General features: G+C 59.8%; 1 protein-coding gene across 1 annotated transcript in view; it reads right to left on the bottom strand.

Annotated features, from left to right (window-relative positions):
• Positions 1-27394, bottom strand: part of SDK1 (sidekick cell adhesion molecule 1) — an 860571-nt gene that overhangs the window by 67531 nt on the left and 765646 nt on the right. Inside the window, exons 31-36 of the mRNA XM_032394092.1 lie at positions 20851-21045; positions 17956-18157; positions 13901-14004; positions 11501-11571; positions 1856-1991; positions 357-413 (exon numbers count right to left, since the gene is read on the bottom strand). Of these exons, the coding sequence (XP_032249983.1) occupies positions 357-413; positions 1856-1991; positions 11501-11571; positions 13901-14004; positions 17956-18157; positions 20851-21045 (765 nt within the window). The remainder of the gene's footprint in view (positions 1-356; positions 414-1855; positions 1992-11500; positions 11572-13900; positions 14005-17955; positions 18158-20850; positions 21046-27394) is intronic.

Here is a 27394-nt window from a genome sequence, read left to right as displayed (position 1 = left end):
ACTGCACGTTTAGAAACGGTTACGATGGTAAATTTTGCGTATATCTTACCACAGTTAAATAATGAGTAAAAGGAAAAGGTCAAAGGGAACCAGACAGGAGATCTGGCTCCATCTGACTTTCCCAAACTCAAAGACCAGCTGTCAGTCAAACCCCTTCCCGGCCTCTGCTTCTGGAAGTTTCCTGTCTGCCCAATGGTTTTGGTGTGTTGAGAAGCGGCGCTGGAGAGGGGGAGTTCCAGAAATTAGAGCCATTAGTCCAAGCTGCTTTTCACTTGGTCCCCGGACAGGCCAACTGGCGCGGGCCCCGGGCTGCCCCGCGGTCACGGCGCCTCCCGCGGAAGGCGGCGGGCACTTACGTGTTAATTCATACGTCGTTAACGTGGAGCTGTTCACCGTCTTGAAGCTGCTTTGGGCTATGAGGGGTGAGCAAAGCAGAAAGGCAGTCAGCCAGCAGGAAACGGGCTGCGGGCACGGCGGGCTGCGGGCACGGCGGGCTGGCCGAGCTTGGAAGCCACTGCCCGTCCACACCGCCGCCTCCACACTTCCCATTAGCTCACTGGGGGTCCCTGCACTGCTTCCGGAGACAGCCAGGCCCCCGGGCCCGCGACAGGTGGGGTCCGCACTCACCCTCTAAGTGCATCAGACGCGTATCCGGCCCTCGAGAGGACAGGAAATGGGTTTCTCCCGGGGCGCCAGGCACGGCTGTCGGCCTACCTGTGCTCAGGTAAGAGCCCCGCTCTGACGGGGCCGGGCAAGCCACAGACCACGAGCACCTGTGCAGGTAAGTGGACCCAGCCGCATCCTGGGTCCTTTGATTTTGCTACAAAGCCCAGGTGCTGTCTGGCCACAAGCCAGGGATACCTGCGGGGCAGGGATGGGGTGTGTGGCCAAGAGCGCAGAGACAAATAAGCCACTTGTTCCGATCAGCCCCACTCCCGGGACAGGCCGGGCCAAGCTGCTCCCGTCGGATACCCCGTGACCCCAGCAGGCCCAAGGCACAGCCTGCTCTGTGGTGGGAGGTGGAGAGAGCAGGGATGCAGTCCCTGAGTCGCACATTTGGAAGCCACAAGGATGTCGAGGGGCAGGGAGGATCTTCTGTGACACTGTTTGGGGGATGCCCTCTGACCCCTTCTGACAGAGGAGGGTGGGGGAGAGCAGCGGCCTTTCCAGAACTTCCAGAAGCTGCCTCAACCGCTGTTGGGTCTGAGTCGTAGCCCGAGCCAGGGGTACTGGGGAGAGTGGCTGAGCAGGTGGATCGGCTCCGGGTGAGAGGGGTGTGCATGCACCATGAGGCCGGGGGGCAGGGGGCGCCCGACTGGACCCCATCAGAGCAGCAGGCTGTGACCGGCCTCTGTCCATTCCGCCCCGCCCCAGATGGGCTCCACATGGAGCAGCGATATGATGTCCCTGGAGGACCTGGCTCATCTCCTCCCTCCCTGCCACAGCCCACCAGCCTCACGCAGGCGGGTGCTCCTGGCTGGCCCACCAGGAGGCCCCATCCAGGATCCCCCTCGGCTCTCCCTGCCTCCTGACCACTTAGCTTTGCCAGGCCCTTGTGTCCTTGGCGAAATCCCTTTACCCAAATTGCTCCTCCTCCGAGAAGCCTCCCCTGATCTCCCCTGGGTGCAAGCCCCCAGAGCCCAGGAGCTCTCCGTGGATCACCACCTCTCCGTGCACACCTGGGCTGTCCCGGAGACCTGCCACCCCCGTGGCTGTGCCCCCGGGAGGTGAGCCGCATCTCCTCTCACCCTCCAGGGCATTTCCCACCATGCCTTGCATGGAGCCAACATGCACAAGGGTTCCTCTCCCCAGTGCGTGGTGTGGTGCCTATCTCGGGACAGGGAAAGAGTCTCACCTGCGAGCTCGGCCCGTAAAGCCGAAGGGGTTTTGAGCGTCTTGGACACGGTGGCCGAGGCTGCCTCTGACTCTAGCTCCCGGTAGTAGATCCGGTAACCCTGCAGAAGGCCGTTCAGGCTCTCGTCTCTTGGAGGCTGCAAATACATCACGGTCAGCCCGCCAGTGGGGCCTGGCGACCTCCGCTTCAAGCTGAATCAGTCAACTGTGCTGGAGGAAGTCACTAATTCAAACAGGTGGTTCTTGGTTGTTTACGGACAAAAAGGCAGGTGCCGCATTCATGAGGAGGAGCACAGGGGACCCCCAGGCAGAGGATCAGGCTCTGAGAGCCCAGGCTTCCTGGTGCCAGTGTGTAGGCACCGCACATCTTATCCCGTGGGCAGCCCCCCGGAATACTTGTAGGAGCCCCAGGCTAAGGCAGGGCATGACCGCCCAGGTCGCAGATGGGCGAGGAAGCTGCCTGTTGCCTGGTGAACCCAGAACTCTAAGGGAACTATGCATGTGAGCTGGTTCTGCATCATCCACCGGCTGGCCCCACCCTGTCCCTGACGGCCACCTAGGCCCGTGGCAGCCTCACTGGGCCCCCCAGTGACTGCTCTGCATGCCAGGTCACCCCCACTCTGCCCTGACTCAGACCTAAGCTGGAACCCCCATGGTCCCTCCGATGTCAGCTGGCATACGAAGGGCCTAGGGTAGGGTAGGTGCTCATTCGACATTTAGACACCCTGAGGAACATGAATGGTGGTAGACGGGCCCTGAGGCTCAGAATTCAACCCACACAACAGGATGCGCACTGGGATGCCCAACCCACATTCTCCCTCCCGTCAGTTTTTGTTGATTAATGAGTCTGGGGAGGGCCATGGCAGCCACAGTGCTGGCCGGGGGGCCAGGGGCTCTGGGTCCCGGGTCTCCTCTGGAATATTCAGCAGATAAGAACAAGAACTGCTCAAGCTGTGACCAGACAGATGCACAAAGGGCACGCCCAGGACCCCTGGCTGCAGCAGGGTCGTGAAGCTTGTCCAGGGACAGGGATGCACGGCAAGTTCCCCGTGATGCCCACCCAGCCGCTGTCTATAGGGTGCCACCAGCCTCCTAGTAACACTGTCCTGGTCCCACAGTAGAGGCCACAGCTTTGTTGTAGGAAAACCCCTTTGCTGTGGGTTGTGTCTTCCATAAAGATACGTTGGGGTCCTAACCCCCGGTACCTGTGGATGCCACCGTATATGGGCACGGGGTTTTGCAGACCTTGTGGTTGAGAGGAGGTCACACTGCCGCGGGGAGGGCCCTAATCCAATGGCTGGTTTCTTCTTTGGAGGGCAACTTGGTTTTATTTATCAAGGTTTTCAAAGCACTTGCGCCTTTTAATCCAGCAATTACACTTCTAGAAATCTACCCGACATAAATGTCTGCCTATATGGAGTCCTGAGTCCTGCTAATACAAGCCAAAGCTACCAATCTCTCCAAAACCCCAAAACAAAGTATCTATGGGTCTTTTCAATGACACCCAAAGACAAGAGGACTACCTTCAAGCTTGAAGATCACTAATAGCAAAGCTGCTTGCAAATGTAATGGCAAACTTTGGACGGATGAACACGAGCAAGGTATTGTAAGAGCTAATTCACACGGGGAGCCCAAGTGTTCCGCATTATCAGTTGCTGAAGATGAAGACAAAGCATATTTTGAGAAGCAAATTAGGATCCAGCAATCATTTGACAAATACTGAGGCAATAAGAAGATCCAAATATCCTTAGAAGAGAAGAATCTGGACACACCCACAGGGAGGGCTTCGTGAGCCCAGAAGCAGAGACCGGAGCGATGGCTTGCAACATTGTGACTTATAAGAAGAATATCTATTTAATCATTCAGATGAGCCATATGTTTCTCATATACGTGTCTTTGTCCAGAGTGACCAAGATGTCTCTTGTCATGTTAATGAGGATGTGGGCTGGTCGCCAGGAGAACCAACCTTGTGATCAGAGGGTTGGAACTTTCCATCCCACCCCTGACTTCTGGGGACGGGAGAGGGGCTGGAGGTTCAATCAATGGCTAATGCCCAGTGCTTTCATCAGTCAAGCCTGTGTCATGAAGCCTCCACAAAACCCTAGAGGATGGGGTTCGGAGAACTCCTGAGTCCATGAACATCTGGAGATCTGGGGAGAGAGCATGGAAGCTCTGTGCCCCTCCCCGAGACCCTGTCATGTGCATCTCTTCCATCTGGCTGTTCGTGAGCTATGTATCATTTCATAATCAACTGGTGGTCTCATCAATCAAATATTTCTTTGAGTTCTGTGAGCTGCTCTAGCAAATTAGTCAAACCCGAGGATGGGGTCGCGGGAACCTCTGATTTAAGCCAGTGGGTCAAAAGCAGAGAGGACAACCTATACTCGTGATTGACGTCTGCAGTGGGGGGCCGTCTTGGGGACCGAGCCTTTACCCCGTGGGATCTGATGCCATCTCCAGGTAGAATCAAGTTGGATTCCCAGACCCCCTGCTGGTGTTGCGTGTTGGTGTGGGGGAGCCTCCACACACACACTTTGGAACTGGGGCCAGGAATGCGTTTACGCCTCGACCAGCTAGGGACTGCCACGGGTTGTCACCAGCAACCAGAAGCCAGGAAGGAAGCTGGCCCTTTGGCTTTGGACTTCTGGCCTTCAGACCTGTGCGAGAACACATTTCTGTTGTTCTAAGCATATGGCCTGAGCTAACTTGTGGCGGCAGCCCCAGGACATTGGCACATCCTTGCCCCCAGACTCTTGCTATGCAATTCTTACTGCCTGAACCCAGGGACCAGAGGGATGTGGATGTTCAGATGAATCCTGTTCTCTTTCAACCCTTGCTACTCACAACCCAAAGAAACCAGCGACGTAGCCCAGATAGCCAGACATACTCATAGAGATGCAGCTAGCCACGGTTTACATGCAGGCCTGTACCACAGGGACACGGTGTGCCTGGTAAGTTCAGGATGTCTTTGACCATGAAAACTGCTCACGTCAACCCAAGCTACCGGCAGCCCGACACCCTTTCTGAGTCCTTTGCGATGCCTCCAACTCATGAGGAGCTCTACAGTGTGTCATCTCCCCCCACCAGATGCAGGAAGTGTAAGTGGGAGATGTGAGTGTGCTTGCCTTGCCTTGGTGATCCATGTGCATCCCTCATGGAAGGGCCCCACATGTCCTCAGCACGACGCTCCTCCTGGCCCCTGGGACGCTAGACCCCAGTGTGGGACACACATTCTGTGCTGAAGTCACCGGTGTCCCCCACAGTGTGCCAATGCCCCACGGCCGTCCTCAACCAGCACGAGGCTGTGATCTGGGAGGAGCTGTTTCTGCGGGCTTTCCCTTTTCCCGCTTGATTTTGGTTAGCTGTCCCCAGCAACGCAGGGGACCTTCCCTTCTGGCTCGGGCCGCTTTTGCAGGACTATGAAACCTAGGGATTTTGATGCCAGGCCAGTCTCTTCTGTTTTGCTTTTGGCCTTGTGGGGTTGCCCGATTTAGCCAATAAAATACAGGACACCTAGTTAAATTTTAATCTTCGTATAATTTTTGATCTGAAATTCACATTTACCTGGGGACTGGTGGTTTGTCTGGCTAACCTGCTCCCTCCCCCGTCTCTGACTGCCTTCTACCCAGGGCGGGGTCCCTGGGACTTGGGTGGGTGCACCCTTCCTTCCAGCCCCCGTTCCCAAACCATGACCGTGACCACCTACTCCAGCTGGGAGCCCTCTGTCCTCTCACTCAGCAAGAAAACAGAGAGCGAGGGCCTCAGGAAGCTGAGCACTGGCAGGAAAGGGAGAACCGGTGGTGAAGCCCAGGAGCCTGGGGAGTGGGTGACAGGCTGGGGTTTTCTTGTGGGTTTTATTCTATTTTATTAAATTTCCCCCATTTCCTACCAACTTTGATGGATAAAACCTTTGTGTTCAAAAGGCCTGGAGAGGGCCTGCAAGGGGGCATCCCCGCGTCCTGGGCTGTGCCCCCGCCCAGAGACCCGTGTTCCAGTCCCTCTGTTACCGTGGGTGTGGCCCACAGGGTTTGTGTTCAAACCACTCCCTGAAGCGCTCACAGGGTTGCTTTCAGAACAGCTTCTGGGTCCCCCAAACCCTGCTTTAGAAACTGGCTCCCGCGGTAGGAGGTGGGGGCCGTTCGGCGTGACTGCTGATTGGCGCTGTGTACGGTGTTGGCGCACGTGCCTCCCCGCGGATGTGGACGGAGCGGGGACCGTGTGCGCGGACGCCGGGTGCACACACGCATCTGTTCGTAAGGAGAGATGTGGTCGCGACAATCTGCTTCTTCAGCTCTGGTCCTGGGTTTCTGACTGGCCGCACTTGAGAATTAAAATCCTAACTCCACGGGGTGTCCTTCAGACACAGCTATTGCCACGTTGTAACAGAAAGCTTATTTAATCCCCTTAAAGAAATACGATGAATGGAAAAGTTGGAAAAAATTGATGTCTAAGAATGCAAAAGAGACGTTGCTTCATCCCATCACCTAAATCTTACAGAAGGAGTACAGGAAGTGACCTCCCGCAAGGAAGGCAGAGTGAAATGCTCCCCAGATCCAGCGTCTCTGTCCCTCGGGACGGTGGCTTGGTGCATAGGCCGTGAGGGAGCGGGGACAGCTCCGGGCCCCCGTGTTTCCCCTGCAGCGAGGACGGGACACCAGGAAGGTCAGAGGAGCTCCTACGAGTAGGTGTTTGCTCACACCGCGTGCACCACCGGAGCTCAGGGAGTAACGCACGGGAATGCTTCGTGTCCACATCCAGCTTTCCTCACAGCACCTCCTGCACCCGGGAGCCTCGGGCCATCCTGGCTGAGCGTCCCCAGACACTGTCCTCGAGTGGCAGCAAGGAGGAGTGAAGGGGTCTGGGCAGAGATGATGAGACATGCTGCGCTCCCTTCCCTGAGACCTGAGCTGACCGGAATCAGAGGGAGGGTAGAGGCGGCTGGGTCTATTTAAGTACCAGCCCAGCGATGTCACCGCTGCCGGGTCACCCCCGCAGCCTCCCTCAAAATCCCAGGGTGTGGTGGTGGCAGCCTCAGGCACAAGCGGACCCCCAGGAAGGCTGCAAAGGCCCCAGGGCCTGACTCTGCAGATGCACAGGACTGAGACACAATAGCTCGAGGGTAATCCACGTCTCGTGGAGAGAAGCTGGGGTTTAGCTCACCACAATTATCAACAGCAGGAAGTTGGGAGTTTGGGAAAATAACTGTCCTCACTGGGGACCACATAGGGTTCTGCAACAGGCAGCAAATACCCCACCCACGGCATGTGTGTCCACGCTCATGCTGGGGCCAGAGGACAGAGGGGAAGGGCCGAGGCCATGGATCCTGGGCTCACGAACATTTCTAGCCAAGGAGGAGAGGGTGCTTTTGAGGTGTGAGGAGAAGCCAAGCCCGCGCTCACAGGAGCAACCGCTACCCACAACCAGGCAGGAGAGGCCCTAGCGCTGCCCTCCCTGCAGAAGCCATCTGGGCTTGGGGGACAGGTGGCCACGTAGCCCAGGCGTGGCCTCGTGAAGGCTGCCGTGGGTCCTGGCCCCAGGAAGGACAGGCTCCACGGAGATTCTGGGGCTTGCCTGCACGGGATTTGGAATAGCGTTTAACCACACTTTCTATTCCTAGAGTTTGGAGTAAACCCATCTGTCATTCATGAAAGACTCTGGACCTCCTGGGAGGTATCAGGAGGGCAGCTCCGTGTGACACATGGAGAGTGCTAGAAGCCATGGGCCGTGTTCAGGCTCTGGACTCGAGTCCTGGCTCCTTGCAGTGTGGGCCTGGGCTGGTGGCTCACTCTCCCAGGCTCAGCCCTGGGCCCATAGCAGGTGGAAGTCTGGCGAGATGATGTCTAGAGCCTCCTGTGACTCTAAACAGAAGGTTCTCTTCCAGCCACAGACCTGCTCTTCAAGCCCTTGGTCCTGACCACACTGCCGTTTCTGATTCCACACTGCCTGAAGGCAAGGCCGGGTCTGTGTCTTTTCGTTTCTATTTCCCTGCAGCACCTGTGACAGGCTTTGGTCATGGCAGGCGCTCACTCATTGCTTGTGGGAGTGACATCCAAGATCACCCCATCTATGGTTGGTTTCATCCTGGACTGGCCATCTGTCTGGGAGATGCTTGAGCACAGGAGGCCTTACAAAACCTGGCTCCAACATGCTTCCCCTTGACACCCAGTGCTGAGTCCCAGGGGCCGTCACACCTCTGAGCCTTTGCTCCAGCTGTGGGTGATGCCCAGATGCCCATCTCTGCCCTTTACTTGGGGTGGGGGAGCATTCATCCTGCAAAACACAGTCAGAAGTCCTCTCCCAGTTCCCCCTCCACTGTCTTCTCATTACTGCATCCTAGGGCTCAGCCCAGTAAACAGAAGCTCTTCAAGGCCTGGAGTCTGTCTTGTCCACCTCTGGGTACTCAGCACCCTACACAGGAGCTGGTCTTCTGCAGGGGATGGAGCCCATGTGAGAGAAGGAACAAACCCCAAAGACGTCCTGAAGAGGCCCCACTGCCTGCTCCCCTCTGTCAAGGTGGCGGTCACGCTCCTCCTAGGAAGGCGCCTATGACAACACCGAATCCACCCTCTGCTGAGTCCAACGTGCATGATGTGATCTATCGCTAACAAGTTTTTTTTTGTTTGTTTGTTTTTTTGCTAAAAAATGGCCTGAAAATCCACTGTCTCTAGCCACCCAAGGAACTACACTTGAGTGACAGGCCGTATGAGCCACGGGAACTTTCAGAGTAGCCAGCTTCTGCCGTGACCACTTCAGAAACGCCGCTGTCTATTGTGAGCTGCCCTCAGTGTGAACAAAATACCGCCACTGTCTAGAACACACGCTCAAATCCTTAGATTTCAAGTTGCACTGGACCCCATGAGAGGCAGAGACTGATTATCCTACCAGGAAAAAATCAAACCTGACAGTTTCTATGGAGGAGACATTTAAGTGGGTCACCAGCCTTGAAATTACAGGCGGTGTTCACAGTAATTTTTAAACAAATTACTGGAAGAAAAGGGGTTTACAGGTGAAACATTTCATTTGGAATGCAAATCTATATTTAAACATAGTCTCTTTGTTCTGTTCGCTCTGATTTAGGAAATTACTCATAATTTTAATTATACTTCAATTGCTTGGCACTTGACGGGCAATTATTTCTACAATACATCATATTGACCACCTCCTGCTCTGGGCTTCTTGCAATTAGTTTGTTCTACTGGGCCCTAAACGGGGACAGCTGATGGACATGCGTGCCAAGTTCCTTTGGTACAGCTCTCCGCCATTCACAGAGCTGTCCAACCTCAACCACGGGGCTCGGAGCCCCGCATGCTCGGGGGCCAGGACGGCGGGGGTCTACAGCCACCGTGTGGAGGCAACGGCCCATCCCAAGCCTCCGAGCTGCCTTTATAGGAAAGGAGGTTACCTAGTTACCGGCTCGCCAAATGCCACGTCTACAAAGGAGATTTAGCACAGTAGAGAAGACCAATCTTTGGGTTGATTAAGTTAGTGGAGAGTGGGAAGCAGAAGCTCTTGGGACCTTGAATTTCCACTTTGAATGTCTCCCACCTCCCACCAAAGGCCCTGCTGGAAGTCAGGGCTGCGAGACCTAATGGGCCTTGCATCAGAGACCTTGAAGGTCACCTTCGACCTCCTATGTTTACAGAGGAAAAACAGGGAACCAGAGAGGCCTGTTGGGGTCACGTCATCCACTGGCAAACTGGGGTCCATGGACCTAGAGCCAGTGGGGCCTTGAGACAAGCTGAGGGGACACGGCCGCCCAGAGGCAGGGTTGGGAACCAGTTCCCATCCTGTCCCCACACTGGTGAGGCTGGAAACTACACAACGCCAGGCAGCAAATTTCCACGTTCACTTGAAGACATTTGGAACGGTCTCTTGATCACCTTTAAGGGTTCCCTCATCTCTGAGACGTGTCACTTGGCAGTGGAGTGAAGGAGGGGCCCACAGCCACTCTGTCAATACCTGGAGATTCTGCGTGCCTCATGGAGCCCAGGCTATGAAAGTCCCGCTCTCGTCCCTCTTGGAGCGGCCATGTCAAGTCTGTTCCTTTGACCCGCATGGAATTTCCACCTGTGCTCTTCGCTCCAGGGTCAAATTGCACGTGAGTAGACCTAATACCTACTGATGCCAAGTTGCCACATAAGGGGAGGCAGCAGGAACCTTCAGCGGTTAGGAGCCACCACCTGAGAGTTCAGGAAGCCCCCTCATGGCTGGCGCACGCACCCCAACCCTAGTCTTCCTGCCCTGACTTCCTGCCCAGCACCCCTGCTCCATTAGCAGCGCCAGGAGGCCGGGGAGGGCTCCTGACTTCTCTCCCCTTTGCTCCTTGCTGGGCACCAGCCCTAGCCTGGAGGGGTCTCCAGCAAGATCTGTCCCTGCCTACAAGGCCCATGGAGGCGGTCCATTTAGGACAGGTTCCCTGAGGGCCTCCTCTGGGTTTCTTGGCACGCCCACACCCTTTGGTCCCTCCTTTTGCAAGGGAGTCCCTTCCAGTCCTCCCCTCTTGCCAGCCTCTGTCCCCAGCTAGGCACGGCCTCTGCCTCTCTAAGGCCGTGTCCAGGCCACAGTTTGCTCTTGGTCCCTACATCCCCTGGGCCCCTATGTCTCCTGACCTCAAACTGTCCCCTCTCTCTTGCCTGGTCTGGATGTGATGCTGGCACTCTCCTGGACAATCCTGTTAACCTGGAGGAAGAAGCTCAGCTGCACAGACCACTCTGTGGACCACCAGCCTACCGTGGCCACTCCTAGGCAGACCTCACCTCACTGTGGCCGTGAACACAGACCAGGGCACCTGCTCCCACCTCCCTACCCCACGACCCCGGCTCTAGGCATTGCCCTCTCCTGGAAGGCCGCCCCATTCTGGTCTCAGGAGCTTCCCTTGCTGGCCAGAGCACCTACAACGTTCCCATCGCTGCCCTTGGCCCTGCCCGTTGCTGTGTCTGTCTGGCCTGGCTCCAGCCCGGCTGCTGAACCTGACCCCCCAGCCTGGCTGAGCCCTCTCCACAGACCCGTGAGCACCCTTGCTGGGCTTGTCCTGGGCCGGGGCATTCTTCCTTGCCAGTTCTCCCCTCTATTATTTTTGTCTTCCATGTACATTGCTGTTGGCGAAAGTACCCAAATTGGAAATAAGGCCAAGAGAGGGCAGAGTGTCCTTTCGACATCGTATTACAGTGCTGTTCAAGGCCCACCAACATCACTCGATTGTCTAGGACAAGATGCCTTGATTGGACTGTTCACTGAGGATTAACACCTGGAACGTAGGCAGGACGCATGTAACCCTGTGGGTATTTTATCTGGTAGTGGACGATTCATGGAGGAAAGATCACTCCCCAGGCTACGGTTTCGCGGCCCTGTTCTGTGTGTACCACGGAGGCCTCGCCGGGCCGTCCTTCCCCAAATGCCTGGAACATTCAGCCCCAGATGCCCTGCACCAGCCCCGCCATCCCGCTTGCTCTCCCCAGGGAGCCATGCTCAGGCTCCTTCCCACAGCGTGGCTCAGGGGGTCCACGGTGCTCCCCCTGGCCAGCCAACCATGCGGTGTCCTGTGACCCACCGCCGACCCTCAGACGCTGACATGGGGCACGGCAGGTGGGCAGGCTCCAGCCTCTGACGCCGGTGCAGGAAACACCCTGCCCTTCCCAGCCCTTACCCGCCACTGGATCAGAACAGAGGAGGTGGTGTGCGGCGTGACCGAGACAAAACTTGGAGGCTCTCCCGGAACTGGAATCCAAGAAAGAAAAAAGTGAGCATTAGCTGGTTCTGCTTGTTCTTGGCTGCCGTTCTGGAGCCAGCTCCCTCCTGGTTCAGGGACCGGCTGGGGGGGAGGGTGGGAAGCCGGCAAGCCAACATCCCCGCCTCCCCTGCTTCCCCATGGATGGATGCCCTTCCCCGCCTGCGGAGCCCGTTCCTGCCCGGAGAGAAGGGACTGATCCTGATGGAGGCGACAAGATAATGCCCTGCCTTTGTCCCCCCGCCCCCTGCCCCCCAGCAGACCCACACAGCACACACAAAAGCGCTTGGCTCTCTTCCCTGGGAACCCTGCCTGGGGAGCCTTCCTGCTGTCCCACATCTTCTCAGGGGCCCTCCCTGGAGGAGAGCATCATTTGTTGGAGGTACTTAGGTCAGAGAGGCTCTGGGCGGGACAAAGGGTCAAGCCAGGCCCGAGTGCTCTTGGTTTCAGACCCTAAGGGAGGGAGGCTGACGTCTGGGGCAGAGGGATGGCGGCTGTGCTCAGGGCAGCGGCCGTGGCTGCTCGGCTCTGCTCTCCAGAGGGATCCGGTCAGTTTGGCTCTGCCCGTGGCCGTGCCCTGCATGCTGGAAACTACAGTCCTGCACCATCCGTCTGTCCCATGGGCCTCCTCGGACACCCCTTCCCTACCTCTGCTCCCACTGAACCCGTGCGGTCCTGCCGGCATGCCGGGCTGGCCTTTTCAAGGCTGCCCACTGTAAGATCCTGAGACCGTATATCAAATGCTCGCCAAGAGTCACTGAGCGGAATGACTGAGGCTGTTCTCCCCGCCCCGCACCCACTGACTGTCCGAGACTTGGCCCCTCGGCCACCTGCCCTGTGAGTCTCCTCCACACCTGCCAGTGTGCCCAGCACCTGGGACACACTGGTATCAGCCACACCGGCAGCACCCCTCCTGCCTTCTGGGGAGCCCTTTGCCCTGTGCTCTCTGGCCTCCTGAGGCCCACGGTGGACCCTTATTCAGCTTTCTGGATCATGCTGGATTGAGGGGGTCTCAATATCCCAACCACCATAGCAAGGCAATGTTTATCAGCAAACCATCCACACGTTGAAAGCCCCCCCACCCCGGCCCAGGGCTCCCAAAGCCCCGGAGCCTGTCCCTCTCAGCGGATCTGTGGTTCTGGAGACAATACGGTGCGAACAATGCAGTCAACTGCTAGAGAAACTGCAAATCTCAGAAGAGGAAGATTAACAGGATAGGTGCATCAAAAGAAATGATTTAAGTATCAAAGGACTAGACAGGCCTTTGGGAACCTGGAGAGGCCCTCGAATGCTTTTTTTCAGAACAGGCCATTTCTGAAGGAGCCTGAACCCTATAAGGGCAAAGGGAGTCTGCGGTGTCCTGCTCACCCGCTTGCGATTTCCTCAAAGACTCGCCAACAAAATCAGCTTCTGTGTTTGCCTCTTTCTTCTAAGAATTAGTGCTAACTCCCAAAGAGAACCCCAGCTGTGTTAAATGTAAGATTAAAATATGAGCCACAAAGACAACCACAATTTCTCGAGGGGCTGTCCCGGCGGCAGGCGGCCTGGGTGTGCAGCAGAGGAATCTCCGTGTGAGGCCGAGAAGCTAGAAGGTCCCCCAAACCCCTCTGCTGGTCCTCGACTCGCCTGAGGCCTCATGTTGGTGAAGCCATGCTCCCAGGTTATAAAGGAGAAAGATGGAAATGTGGGGAATGAGTACCCAGCGCTGCTGGGTGAGCTGAGGGCTCAGGCTCGCAGCCCGGGATCCGAAGAGGCAAGAGCAACCCTCGTGTCCTAAGTCGGCCTCCCACCGGGCCTGGCAGGATTGGCACCCGAAATCACAAGGGATCTTTGGGCCTGCTCCTCTGAGGTGGGAGAGAGCGGTTAAGAACCACCTGGAGCTTTTAGGGGATCTCCCTCCATCCCTTCCCTGTGCTTCTGTCAAATGGCAAAACTGTGGAGTGGTTTGTGGATAAGAAAAATGGGGAAACCTCTCAAAAACCAGCTACCCTTCCACATTTATTTTTAATGAACCTATAAATTATTCAATGTCTAGGATGCTAATGGATCGTAGGGGTTTGGAAGCCAATCAAAGGAACCCGTTCCACTTGCGAGCCCTTGAAGTCGGCTTCACGGCCCCAGGCTGTATGGGGCACTCTGAGCGGTCTGCTGCTACCCGAGTCCCCCTGCTCGCCAGCCACGGCCCTCCTCCCCCGGGTGACCCCTTCCTGGCTCCGATGAAAGCGGGGCCTCTCTCCGGGAGCCCGTGTCTCGGGGTCCAAAGGCGCAGCCGGGCAGGGGTCTGTGTTTGCACGCCGGCCTGGGGCCCAGCTGGCTCACCGTCCTGCAGCGTGGTCACCGCGTCCGTCTCCGCACTGAAGTCACTGTCCCCGATGTCATTGGTGGCTTTCAGACGCAGCTTGTAGGAAGTGAAGGGCCTCAGCCTGAAACAGAAGAGCCGTGAGGGCCTGAGCCCTTCCCCTCTGTCCCGACCCACACTCTGGCCACAGGGAGTGGGCAGCCCGGAGGAAGAGGCCCTGGCTCAGGGACCGGGAATCCGTCCTGCCGGGGAGGGGCCCTCAGGCGGCCGGCACTGTCCTCCCAGCCTGCCCCCAGGGACGGAGCGGAGTGCCGAACGTCCTGGCCCGGGGTGGCGGTTTTACTCGGGGCTCCTCCTGTCCTTAGAGCCTCTCCTGCAGAGCAAAACCCCGCTCTCTGAGGGACGCGAGAATTTCTCAGGAGGAGCTAATTTACCACAGCCCTCGCACGACTGGGAGCGATTCAGAGCGTGGTGCGAGGGCCCGCAAGCGCGCCTTCGTGGAGGTCGGCGCTGGCCCGGCCCCCCTGCCCCTCGTCCCCGCCGTGTGCCCGGCCAGGCAGTGCCCGGGGTCACCGCACAGCAGCTCTGGGGGTGTGTGATTCCCATTGCGGGCATGAGAAACTCGAGGCCCGGCCCCACTGAGCCCCTTGCCCCTGGCTTGACCAGGACTGGAAGAGGGTCTGGTCTCGAGGCAGCCTCTCTGCTGTACCGAAGACCGATGCCAACCGTCCGTGGGGGAAGGCTCCTAGGGGAGTTAAGGGGCCCTAATGCCCCGGGTGCACGGCCCGCTGCCACCGCTCAGGCCTCCCTGCCTCCCTCCATCGACGCGGCCTGTGTGGACGGTCCCTTGCGCTGAGCTCTGTTCCATACCGTCTCCGCACAGGCTTCTGAGCAGACGAGCTCCGGTCTTCCTCGGGTCCCTGGCTATCCTTGCCATTACTTCCGAAGGAGCAGATGAGGAGACCCCCCGCCCCCTGCCCCTGTCCCGCTGACAGCAGCTCTGTTTCAGGCGAGGCTCGGCCCGTGTCCATCGCCCAGACCAGGAGAACAGGAGCGGCTCTGGACTCGGCCTGTTTCCTCAGCTACCGGCGGGCAAACTCCCCTCCAAGGCGGTCCTCTGTCCCCCCTCCCGGGCCAACCTGTAAACTTGTGGGTTTCAAACTGAGCCCCGTGGAACCCCGGAGGCTCTGAGGGGTCCTCCAGGAGACCAGGGGGTCCCCATGTCCCCAAACCCCCATCTGGTTTGCAAGTGGGGTCTGGGTAATCCTTGGTCTAGAGGAAGGATTCTGCGTTTTCAAAGACTGATAACCATCTCTGGACACGGGATCGGAAGAATCTTCCCCTGACTCTGTTTTCATACGCCCCCCCGGCCTACGATGGGATTACAGTGGTTCTCTGTTGGCTGGCACCTCAGTGGATGCTCTTCCCTCAAGCCCTCTGCCACCCCAGCTTGCCCTGCCACGGCTGGTCCGTGACCACGGGCCTGTCTCCTGGCCTCCCTACGCCCCCGTTCCACAGCTGGAAAAGCCGTGCTGGGCGACCTTGCTTTGGCCCTGGCTGTCCTGGGGTGCTTCCAAAGTTCCACCCTTAACAATGATCTTTGCTCCCAGTTTCTGGGGAGCTATCCTTTATTAAAACAAATAACTTCCCATCTGTTCCTAGCTTCCTAGGAGCTCTTTTATCTAATTCTGGTGACAATCACATGGTTTTCTCCTTTGGTTCCTGCCTCAACCACCTGAGGCCCACATTTGCATTAGCTTCTCCTTCGCAGATTAGAAGGCAGCCCAGGGCGGTTGCCAGGAGCATGCACTCCGGAGTGCCTACACGTTAACCCCTGCGTAACCTTGGGCAGGTGGATGAGCCTCAGGCTCACGCGTCGGAGCTACTGATGCCCTTCCCGTGGGGGGCCCGGCGGTGCCTCTGGCCCTGCTGGAAACAGCCCCTGTGCTCGGGGACCGTCCGCGCTCAGCTTTCAGACGCCACTGGTGCTCCCGGGAGCGTGTGAGGGAGGCGGTCACTGTGCACGGAGTATCGTTCGGGCCCCAGGCGGCTGGAGCTGAGAGCCGATGAGTTGCCCTCCTTCTGGGACTGGAACCCGCTCCGAAGGCCTTCCCCCCAGGGGGCATTAGGTCTGGGAGCCACGACGGAGACGCTGGGACATCCGTGCCACCTGCTTGGGGCCGCCCATGGGTGTGCTGCGAGGATGCTGACAACATGCAGCCGTGCCTCCCGGGGGGGCTGTGTAGGGCGGCCGCCACTGTCCCCCGCCTGGTGCCACCAGGCCCCGCATGGCCCCGGACCGTGCAACAAGCCGGAAGGTGAGTGCTGGGGAGCCGCCCAAGACCGCCCCCACGGCACGTGGCCGGAAGCCGACCTGAGCCTGGACAGTTGTGGCCTCAAAGTCTGCCTTCCCATGATGCCCCAGTGCTGACAGCACCCACATGTGCGTCACGTGTCACCTCGAACCCACGGGGGGGGGTCCCGTTCTCTCTAAACCTTGCTGTTGCCGCACGTTAGAGGCAGTGAAAGAGCCACACGCCACCCCCCCGTCCCCCACAGCCTGGACTGTGCCTGGGGGGTGGGGGGTGTCTGAGGATCAGGCTGCTGCAGGAGCCCAGCATCCCCCCGCCCCCCAATGCCCAGCTGCTCCTTTCCTGGGCTCAGGTTCAGCAGCGTGCAGGGGCTGAGCCCGGCGGCCTTGCAGAGGAGGAGGGTCAGGACACCTGGGGGAGGCGCTGGGGCTGCAGGCGACCCACTCCCCTCCGTAGGATGGGGACGATGACCTCCCCCGCTGGGCAATCCTGCGGGTTCAACGAGAAACGTGTGCGAGATTTCCCAGCACGGTGCCCAGAACAGGGGGCAATGAGTACGTGGTGTTCTGTCTGAGGTGAGAGGAACATGGGCCAGCCTGGGAAACGGGGTCTAGGCCTCTTCCACCCTCCCAGCGCGAGGTGCTGCCCAGGGTCCTGGCAGCCTCGGAGCCGGTGGGGCATGCTCCTTCGTGGCCCCCCCACAGCCTGATGTGGGCTTCACAGAAAGTGACCACAGTCAGGGCCAGAGAAGGAGGACAGGGAAGATGCCAGGCCAGCTCCCGGGACAGGCCTGCACACCGGACAGACCCAGGGGCCTTCTGAAGGGTGGGGTGAGCCTGCGCAGCCCGGGCCCCCCAGGTGGGGATGCAGGGCCTGAGGTCACTGCTGAGAACCCTCATCTAGACAGTTACGTAGCCCTGGTCCCCCATGGTAGAGGGGAGTGCCCTGGTCCCTCACCATAGAAGGGGGTGCCCTGGTCCCTCACCGTAGAAGGGGGTGCCCTGGTCCCTCACCGTAGAGGGGGTGCCCTGGTCCCTCACCATAGGGGGGCTGCTCTGGTCCCTCACCATGGGGGGCTGCCCTGGTCCCTCACCGTAGGGGGGGTGCCCTGGTCCCTCACTGTAGGGGGGCTGCTCTGGTCCCTCACCGTAGGGGGGGTGCCCTGGTCCCTCATCGTAGGGGAGGGTGCCCTGGTCCCTCACCATAGAGGGGAGTGGGAACATGTAAAGGGGCCCAAATGAGGCCGCAGGTGCCAAGAGCTGAGCTGCGGTGGTCGGCACCGCTCCGCTCTGCCTTTGCCTGGTGGTTCACTCAGTAACTGGATAAATGCTGGGTTCTCACGGCACAGTGGGGACGCCCCCCCATTTCCCTGATCAGCCATCACCGGTGGGTGACAGCAGGTGGGGGAGCCATCTGCCTTGCTGACCAGGAGAGAGAGCACCAAGAGAAGGTGCGGCTCTCAGCCGGGACACCCCTGCCCCCACCTCCCCCTCCTCCGCCTCAGGGGATAGGGTGCCGTAGGGGGCGGGAACCCACACTTGCAGGCTCGCTGGCCCCGTCACCTGTGCCTCGTCCATCCCTGGGCCCTGGGGTGTGCATGCCACCTGCACAGGGCAGGCCCGGAAGGACAGAGCCGGGGCAGAGGCTGGAGCGGGCTCCGGCAGGGGGGGTCCCGGTCCCTGGTACAGGGAGTGTGCACGCGGAGAAGAGACGTGAGCTGTCCTGCTGCGTCCCCCGGGGAGGGCCCGCCTGGCTCTGGGTACCTTTCGACAGCACAGGCCGTGGCCTCGTGGCTGACGGACGAGGAGTAGGTCTGCCACTCTCCCCTGGGCAGCTCTCGCAGCTGCACGGTGAAGTAGCGGATGGGGGAGGCCCCGTCACTGCCCGGAACCCACCGGAGCTGGAGGCTGCGGGCGGTCACTTGGGCCTGCGGCACCAGGAGCTCTCTGGGGGGCGCCGGTCGCTCTGCAACCAAGAGAGAACAGACCAGGGCCGCGTGAGAGGCTGTTTTCCAGGAAGGCAGAGAACAGGGAGCTGATTCCCGGTCCCTTGGGCACCTGCGGCTGCCTGGCGGCCGGCTCCCGACCTGCCCCGGCCCGGATCTGACTGGAGACCCTGGCTTTCTCTCAGTGCGAAGACAGACAGACAGACAGACAGGAGGGTGAGCCCACACATGCTCCCCGACGACCACATGTCCCTTGGGCATCTCTGAGTGACACTCCCAGGCCCCTGTGGGCTCTCCCTCTGGTCTCGGGCTCAGTGCATCTGTCATGCTGACTCCTTTCCCTGGAAGCCAACGCGAGGCTGAAACACGGACGGTGTCCTGCTCAGCAACTGCGGGGGCTGTCACCGCCGCTCTGTGCCCACAGCGCTGGCGCCTGGGAGTGCAGGGCGCAGGGGGCCAGGACCTGGCTCCTGAGCATGGATCGTTCCCGTCATGTGTCTCCTCGCCCCATCGATTGCAGCAGAGAAACTCCACAGAGGAAAGAATAATTGTTCAATTGTTTATCATGAAGATTATTGATCCTGCTGAGAACGTGTGGTGGGTAATAAAGCAGTGACCTGCGGTGACAGTGGGAGCAGCCCTTCCCCCTGACGTGGTCGGTGCTCCTCTGGGAGCACACGCTTGGCTGCCTGGTTCCTCCTCCCCAGAGCAATAGCCCTGCGTCCCCTCACCAGCTGCAAGGACCACCCTCCTGGGCAAACTGGCAATGGGCAAACTCTGCTGGGGGTTCTGTGGGCCCTGGCGGAAATCCCCTAAGCTCTATGGGCCCCAGGCAGCTGGTGCGGGTGGTCGGGGTGCGGGCCAGGGTGTGGGCGTGCGTCCCCCCAGCCCCATCAGCAGCAACCCTGCTGTGGACCCGGGTGCCTCCTGAAGGGCACTCGTGTTAATGCTGCCACTTGGATGTGAGTCACGTCAAACCGTTAGCAAACCTGTGTCTTTCCCTGTGCCTTAGAAAGTGCTGGATTTCCCTGTGGGGCTGCATCAGCTCTGAGGGAGAAGGCAAGAGCCTTTGGGAGAAGCACTCAGGGCCCCGAGCACGTCCTGGACAAGGGGGAGCCTGCGGACCTGGGCAGGAGGGGGTTCTCCTGGCGCCTGTCCTCTGTCTAGGGGCCCCCCGTGCTGGGGGCCATGGGTTGGACAGTGCTATGTGCCGATAGCCAGGGGCCCGAGTGTGCACGGCTGTCTCTCCATCTGCTTCACGCTTTGGCATCTCCAGTGACTCTAAGGCTTCCATCCTCCAGTTAACAGCAGAGGTAACCGTCGGAGGAGGAGGAGGGGTTGTGCATTTGTCATCGTCCTTGGGGGACTGAGGCTCAGTGGCTGGGGTCGGGGGACTCATAGTGGGCTGAAGGGTTCGGCCTTCCTCTGGAAGGTGTGAAGCCCCCAGAAGATTCGAAGCCACGGACAGGTGACGCCAGTGTCCCCCCCCGTTGGCCATCGGAAGGGTCAGCCGTGTGCCTGGGCCGAGCGGCCCTGTCCTGAGCAGCCACCGAGTGGCCGCCGGACCTTGTGGGGCATCAGCTTCCCCACCTGCTCGGCCTGCTTGTGTGGGAATTAGAGAGAGCAGTGGGCTGCAGTGCCTGGAACGTGGCCAGAGCGTGGCCAGAACGTGGCGAGGGCTCAGTGCACGTCAGCTTCCTTTGCCTTCTACCTTTTGCGGGTTTCGGATCGGCCCTGCACGTGGTTTTTCAAGCCCTCTGCCTCCCTTACACTGTCTGCTCTAGATCTCGATCACACAGGCTGCAAGGACACCGGCTCACCCTCTGAGCTCCACGGCACCAGCTCTGCCCCCGGAGGTCTGCGGACCGTGCTGGCCCTCGGTGCTTCCCAGGAGGCCCCACGTGGGCACCAGGGCACAGAGAGGGGGAGGGCCTTGCCTGAAGTCCCACAGCTCCAGAGCCTGGTGCTTGGGGACTCCTAGATGGGAGTTGGACAGGTCATCTCTCCAAGCAGACCTGCCTTCCTATCCTCTTCCCCGAGACCTCTGGGCCTGGCCCTGACCTCTGCACCTGGAGTGGGGGTGGCCCTGGGGAGGGAGCCCGCTGAGGCAGATGTCAGAGCGAGGCTGGAGGGCACGTCAGGGGCTCACTGAGATGGGAACCCACAGCAGATTGCCGTGGGAAGAGGCGGCCTGGGGGCCTGTGGAGGGTGTCCACGTCGCTGCCCCACAGCTGCGTCCCCGGCAGATGACTGCATCTGTCTGGCCCCCACTTCCTCTGTAGAACGGGGCTCACAGCACTGTTCGCCAGCCTCTGGTGAGGATAAACCAAGACAACATGCACTAGGCCCCTCGCCAGCGCCTGGACAGAAGCGGCGCCCACGAGGACAGGTCTCCCTAGGACTGCCCGGCAGGAGACTGTTCATGGAGCGCCTGCTCAGCTGGGCACGTGGTTGGGAACACCAGACACCACGTGCCCGGCTTCAGGGAGCTGCCCTCCAACGTGGTGACTCAGAGCCACCCTGGGCCAGTGACACCACGGCTCTGGGAGCAGAGGGACATGCTTGCCTGTCCGGTAAACACCGGGCTGTGTAGACGTGAGACGGTGCAGGGCCTGACCTGGGAAGCCGCGCGGCCAGCAAGTTCGCGGCTCCCGTTCAGGCCCGGCTCTCCTCCCCGGAGCACCACGACGGTGGACTCGGCCCTGGGTCTTACCTCTCTTCTCAGTAGTGATGACGGTGGCCTCCAGCGGCACCCCCCAGCCCTGCCTCGTCTTGGCCGACAGCCTGAAGATGTACGCGGACTCCGGGGCCAGCTCGGTGGCCGTGAACTGCCTCACCGTGGCGCCCACCTCCACCGTGGTGAACGTGTTGGGGCTGCTGCTGGCCAGGCGGTAGGCGATCTGGTACCCTGCAGGCAGGGCGGAGGGCCACGCGTCAGTCACGTCACCCCCGCTCGGGCCCCGCATTCCCGCCACCCCACCCCCCGCTTTGTTTCCCCGATGTCCTTCCTCCGGGGCCGGCATCTGAGAGGGGGCACAGCCGTGGTGATGGATGGAGCCTCTGAGTGCCGGGACCCATGACCCTCGCTCCCCCTCATCCTGCCCGCCCCCAAGATGTGGAGACAGTTTCATCCTCCCCGTGGCTGCTGGAGCCGAGAGGACGTGGCTGGGAGGGCTCCCTGCTTTTTCTGTCCCTCTCGCCCCTCCTGCCACCCGCCTTTCCCCTCACAGGGCCAAGGGCAGGGCGTCCTTCTAGAATGTTCCTCCAAGTGCGCCCTTCTCCCATGGCACACGCCCCTCCTCTCGGTCATCCTCCCCGTCGGCCCGCAGATCCCAGCTTGGGGAGTGGGAGCAGATGCCGACGGGGCTCCGTCTCCTGCTGGCCGCCCTCCCCTGCGCCCGCACCCCAGGGAACGCCGGCATGGCCCCCGAGCTGGGGGCTCCCCTTCACAGGATCCCCCTCCTGCCGAGGAGGCGGCGCGGTGCGCGTCATCATCAGCTCTGGGGGGCTTCCGCGCTCTGAACGGTTCCCGAAGCTCCTTGATTATCAAGGGATTATGGCTGATCAGACGTTATTAATGACCGAGCCTCCCAAGCAGGCTGCGCCGAGGCCCCCTCCGCCCGCTTCTGAAGAGGCAGAGACAACTGTCAGCCCCAGCCCGGGTCCCGGCACAGTGGCCTCTTCGTGGGCACGGACAGCTGTGCTCCTGCACTGATTAAAGCCAGAGCTCGTGGGTGCGGTGGCGCCCCCACACATGGCTGACAGCCAACCTGCTCCGGGTAAACAAGGAGCTCCCGGGGTGCGGGAGGGGGGCGGGCAGCAGAGCCGAACTCTGTCCTCCACCAGCTCAGCCTCCGCTGGCCTCCTGGGGGGGGGGACGGCCGCCCAGCAACGAGGCCTCAGGAACTCCACGCCGCCCGCCCGCCTCACCGGGCCACATGCCCCCACTCCTTTGTCGTCCTTCTCACACGTTCTTCGGCTCCGTTGGTGACCGAGCTTACGGGCGTCTTCCCAGCTCCTGCACTTCGTCACCTGTCCAACCACACGAGGAGCCTCTCCGGCCGGCTGTATGTGAGGCTGGGGGACGGTTCCTGTGCTCAGCATCAAGCCCCTGACCACGGCTGGTCACCGCCATCACCACACAGACCGGGGGTCCGGCACGCCCTGCCCGGTCCACAACGATGGCCACTCACGGGCCTGGTGTCTGCTGGACTCTGAGTGGTTCCTTCTCCTCACCACGACGACCAGCTGTCCCCGGGCTACCAGGGGTGACCCAGCTGGCCTCCAGCCTCTGGCCGGGGTCTCCTGCTAGACGCCTGTCCTTCCCCGTTCAGGGACCGATGACCGGCAGCCCAGAGAAACCAGGCCGAGCTTCTCTGTACCTTCCTCCCACCTTTCTTTCCCTCGCCCTGTTGTAGGTGGGGCGCCTGGAGTTTGGGTGCCACGGGAAACTGGTCCCAAGCCTTCAGAGACTCCTGGGCACCTCGCCGCCTGAGGGTGAGGACACCGTGGTCACTGTAGCCACCGCAAGGGGCTCTCCTGCTGACCTCCTGGCTCCCTGAGCCCTCACAACGGCCATGACAGGAAGCCTACGTATCCTCACGTGGCCATGAAGCTGTACAGCTCAGAGAGGGTAAGTGGTCTGCCTGAGGTCACACCGAAAGTAACAGCAGAGCCGGGCCGGGAACCCTGAGTCTGTCTCACTTTCTACTGAGTCATACTGTTCCTGTGAAGAGAGAACATCCGCCCCAATCTTCCAGCAAAGGGAGGGACCCCTTGCCACATCCTGGCTACTGGAGACGGGGCATCGAGTGCCTGCAGCACGAGTGTATTTCCAAGGGACAACAGCATGCGGGGCCGACCAGCACGTGCTTTGGAAGCGCACCTGCCCGGGTTGCGATCCAGGCTCTGGGAATTCTCTGCTGTGTGACTGTGACCCAGCGACGTGCCCCCTCTGGGTCTCTGTTAGGCTGTGCGAGGGGGCGGTGCAGCAGGAGTGGCTCGTGGGGAGGGCGCTGGCCGCGCGGGAGGGGAGGGGAGGTGCGCAGGGCCCCCCAGCGCCGCCGAGCGCCCACGCACACTCCCTCTGGCTTATAACGTGATTACAGAAGAAGGACCATAGGCAGTTCTCCACCCTCGGAGGCTGCAGGACGCAGCGTCCCCACCAGTCCCTCCACCTGCCACTCTGGACGTCCTTTGTCACGCAGCCTCCAAGGAGTTTCATCCCCAGCGCCTCTGGCCCTCACCCAGGCACCTGCTGAGTCTGGCAGCTCTGGGGAAGGGTGCTGAGTGCCAGGCAGTAGCAGCCCAGGGACGGGACCCAGACAGACATGGGTCAGGCTCCCGCTCGGTCCCTTCGGAGCTGGGGACAGGACCTAGACGTGGGCGGGACACCCCGGCCCCGCCAGGCTGGTCCCGTTTGCTGTGCGCTGCGTGCTCTGCACTGAGCTGGGCACAGAGCCGACATCGAGTGCGGCCCCTCCGCACGTGTCACCCGACAGCGCCGTGTCCTGGGGCCGGGACTGTGCTTCTAGGGCCTTCATCTCTGGTCGGCCGCCTTCTGGCCGAAACAGGGTCTCCTGTCCTGAAATTCACATTCATCTTGGAAAACTCCTACCCTTAAGATGCCTTTTATTTTTTTTTTTTAAATGAAGGCATTAAAATGTTCTATTGCAATGTTTTGTCGTTACTCTGTGAATTGTATTATACTCACGTGGCTCACAAATAACATGGGAATGTAAGGAACCAGTTTAAAGAAGTCTCCTCCCACCCAGGCCCCGGCTTCTTGGGTGTCTTTCTGGGGAGCATCGGAGAGCAGGGAGCCGCTGACGCATCCATGAAGACACGCTCGTCCGTGCCTGTGCACGCAGCGTGCAACATCCTGCCCCGCACTGGGCTCTCCTCGGTAGCCCCTCTGGGTCGGCATTCGCTCTGCCACGTGTCTGGTCCTTCCCAAGGCTCACCGTCTGTTTGTGGCTCTTCTCATACTCCTGCCTGAGAGTCACGACGTCCTCGCCCCCGACGGCCATGATTTCCACAAGGTACTCAATCCCTAATTGTTCCTATTGCACCCACGGCCCCGTCCCCGGGAATGGGGGTGAAGTCAGAGTACTTCCACCTCTGGCTCGTCGGTCACACACGGTTGATCGCTCACAGTGTTGCTGTTGTTTCTCTTCCGGTTTGTGTCTCTGACACCCCCGCAGCCATGAAGTTCTGTCAGTCGATGCTCTCAAAGCATCTCTACCCCCGGGATGCCCCCCTCGGCTGTGTTGAGTCATGTTATTATTTTTATGTTGTCAGGAATTGCAGCGGGATTGTGGGGGACTAGCAATGCCCGTTCGGCAAACTTACAGCGGCACACGGTCTAGATCCAAGCTTGGGTGGAAGCCATCTGCTGTCCCAAGGCGGTGTTGCCCGCACGGGGATGCACTCCATACACAGAGGCCGAAGTGAGCCTCACGTAGGACCGGGGTCAGCCGGGGCCTTGTGGCGACCCCTTCTTCCCCCCGACCGTGCCCAGAACAAAAAGCAACAGACCAATGCCATTAACATACGCGTATCCCTAAACTAGAGAAAGAAGATAAGGAAGGATATTTTGCAAAGACAAACTGACAGAGCACAGAGGCCACAGTGACAGGCACAGACGTTACCTACAAGAACAGGAGCAAACAACATTTTTAAAACCTCAAGAATGAGGTGTGACCTGGTGTCAGTGAGTTCAGCCATCTGAATATCACTCCTGGTGATGAAGAGATACCAACCCTCCTCAAAGAAAGAGTCTGACTTTGCACCAGAAGACGGCTGATGTACGTAGGCCTGGGGCTTGGGCCCTGGCTACGTGCACGCGGGATTTCTAGGTAGGAGGAGCTGAACAGGTTTTGTCTTCACGGTGTGAGAACACACGCCTATAGCTGAGAGAGCAAGGAGATGCAGGAACCACCTGCCGGCACATGCTCTCCCAGCATCCGGAGCGGGCAGACACCTGGCCATGCACACGCTTGGCTTGGGAGACGTCCCAGCCCCCCTGAGCCCAAGACTGCAGCCTGCAGGCCCTTCCTCCGTACTCAACACCTCGGCTGCCGGGAGGCCCTAAGCCAGGCTTCAACCCCAACCCCAAGGCGACTCTCAGCTTCTCGTTTCCAGCCACTGAAGCAGAGTAGCTTAGGCCACACCCAAACATGCCATTTTCGCATATTGATTATTTTGGATTAAAATTACTTAAGCAGCGGCCAGTGCCAGAGGGACACCCAGACCCTCCTCTGTCCCCCTGGAAGCAGGAAATCAGTCCCCCCGCTGCACCGGGAGGGAGAGAGGCAGCCTTGTCGCCAACCATGGGCAGTAACCCTGTTACTTCACTAGTTTACCGCCCCAAGCCCAAACCCCTCCTCTTGCCAATTCGTCATCAATCTACTGTTTCTTTGACTCAAAAGCATTAAAAACAGCCTGCATTGGTCACTTTTGAGCCTCTGATCTTTGGGGCTCCTGTACCTACAAAATTAAATTTGCTTTCCTCCTGTTCATCTGTCTTATGTGAACTTAATTCTTGGACCAGCCGTAGAACCCAGGAGGGAAGAGGGAGACGCGCTCAACCCTACACTATGAATCAAGAAAATGACTCGTCCCCACTTATTAGAGCCTCTGCATTTCAGGCACAGGATGTGTGTCCGTTTTACCCCCGAGGGCCGGGAGGGGGCACAGTGAGCAGGGGACAGAGCTACGCCTTCAGTGTGGGAGCCCCATTCTGCCCGGGAGGACCTGCTGCTTCCCCAGCTCTTTCCTGCTCTAAAACGGTAGAATTCTGATGATTTGAAGAAAAGAGACACAAGTGGAAAATAATCTGGTCGCTCTATGGGACATTTGCAAGGTGACCGTTAGGGACTGGGAGAGACCACAAGGCATTTGGGAACGGGCGGTGGGGTGGGGGGGCGCTAGGGGGTCAACGCCAGCACACAGAGAGGCAGAAACACCGAGGCCAGGGTTCCTCTGGAGAGCATGAGTTGTTCTGGAAAGTGGACAGAAACACTGGGGTCGTCCGGAAGAGGCGTGGGGCACCGCTAGGTGTGGGATGCACACGACAACCTGCGAGGGGCAGCCCCCCACCGGCCCCCGCCCAGCCCAATGCCAGAGCCCTCGGCCGTCGGAGCCCAGAGCACCAAGGAGAGGTAGAGCGTACGTCAGGATGGGGGGCGGCCTGAGGCCCCAGGCCCTCTGAATGTCACATCCCACGGGCTGCCGTGGGTCACCATCGGCCACGCTGGCTAGGAGAGGAGGATGGAGCCGGCTACGCAGGGGCAGGTGCTAGAGATGCTGGTCGGGGGGTCTCTGCCCACACAGGATACTTTCTGTTCTATGGATGTTGCTACCTGAGTCCTGAGGGGCGCAGTCGACTCCAAGACAGCCCAGAGCAGAGTTTTCTCGGGAGGTGAGCCCAGGAGACAGGAAGCTGGTAGACGGCGCGAGTAAGGAGCTGCCCTGCTGGGCCCCCAAGGCTCTGCCCACTAGGGGGGTGGGGGTGGCAGGGGCTGCGGTGGCGTCCCCCCAGCCCCCAGCAGTCATGGGCTGGGGGTTGCTGCTGGGCACTCCCCCAGAAGCCCGGCCCCAGGGCAGACGCTGTGGGCCGGGCCGTGGAGGGCAGTGCGGGGTCCCCGTGGGCCGACCGCACACACGGCACCTGCCACCATCCCGAGGTCACTGTTCCTATCTTAGGGACAGCTTTTGGTCATCATTTTCCTATGCATATGAACTTGAAACAAAACTGATTTTACTCCAAGTGCAGGCTTTTCATTCGTGTCTTCTTACCACATCTCCAAAGCGTCCTTCTTGTCCTTCAGAAATGTGAGTTTTGATCGGCTGTAATACTGCACGCATAGACCTGCCCCTCGAGGCGCCACCAGCACTGAGCAGCAAGGGGGCTGTTTGCAGCGGGACTGCCCCGGGCCCCTCCACCCCCGAAGCACAGAGGCCATGAGGCCCACTTCCTACAGCCACAGCGCCGACTCTGAAGCAACACACGGAACAGCAAGGCACGGCGTCGTCCGCGCGCAGCTGCGGGAAGCCCGGCTTATTATCTCCGCCTCTGCTCTGGCTCCCACACGAGCCGCTGGGAGAAAGTCCCTCAGCCTGGGGGTATGTTCGTGCCTTCCTCTTATCCGCCCTAAACCCACGGTGGCCTCCCCCAGTCCCCATTCTGTGGCCCGGTGAACGGAAAGACGGCCACCTCTAATGTCCTTACAACGCCCTAGCCTCACGGGCAGTAG

Source organism: Phoca vitulina, unplaced genomic scaffold (genome assembly GCF_004348235.1).
Source record: "Phoca vitulina isolate PV1807 unplaced genomic scaffold, GSC_HSeal_1.0 scaffold79, whole genome shotgun sequence".
Taxonomy (NCBI): Eukaryota; Metazoa; Chordata; class Mammalia; order Carnivora; family Phocidae; genus Phoca; species Phoca vitulina.
The sequence above is the reverse complement of the archived record's forward strand: the minus strand, read 5'-3'. Positions and strand labels throughout refer to the sequence as shown.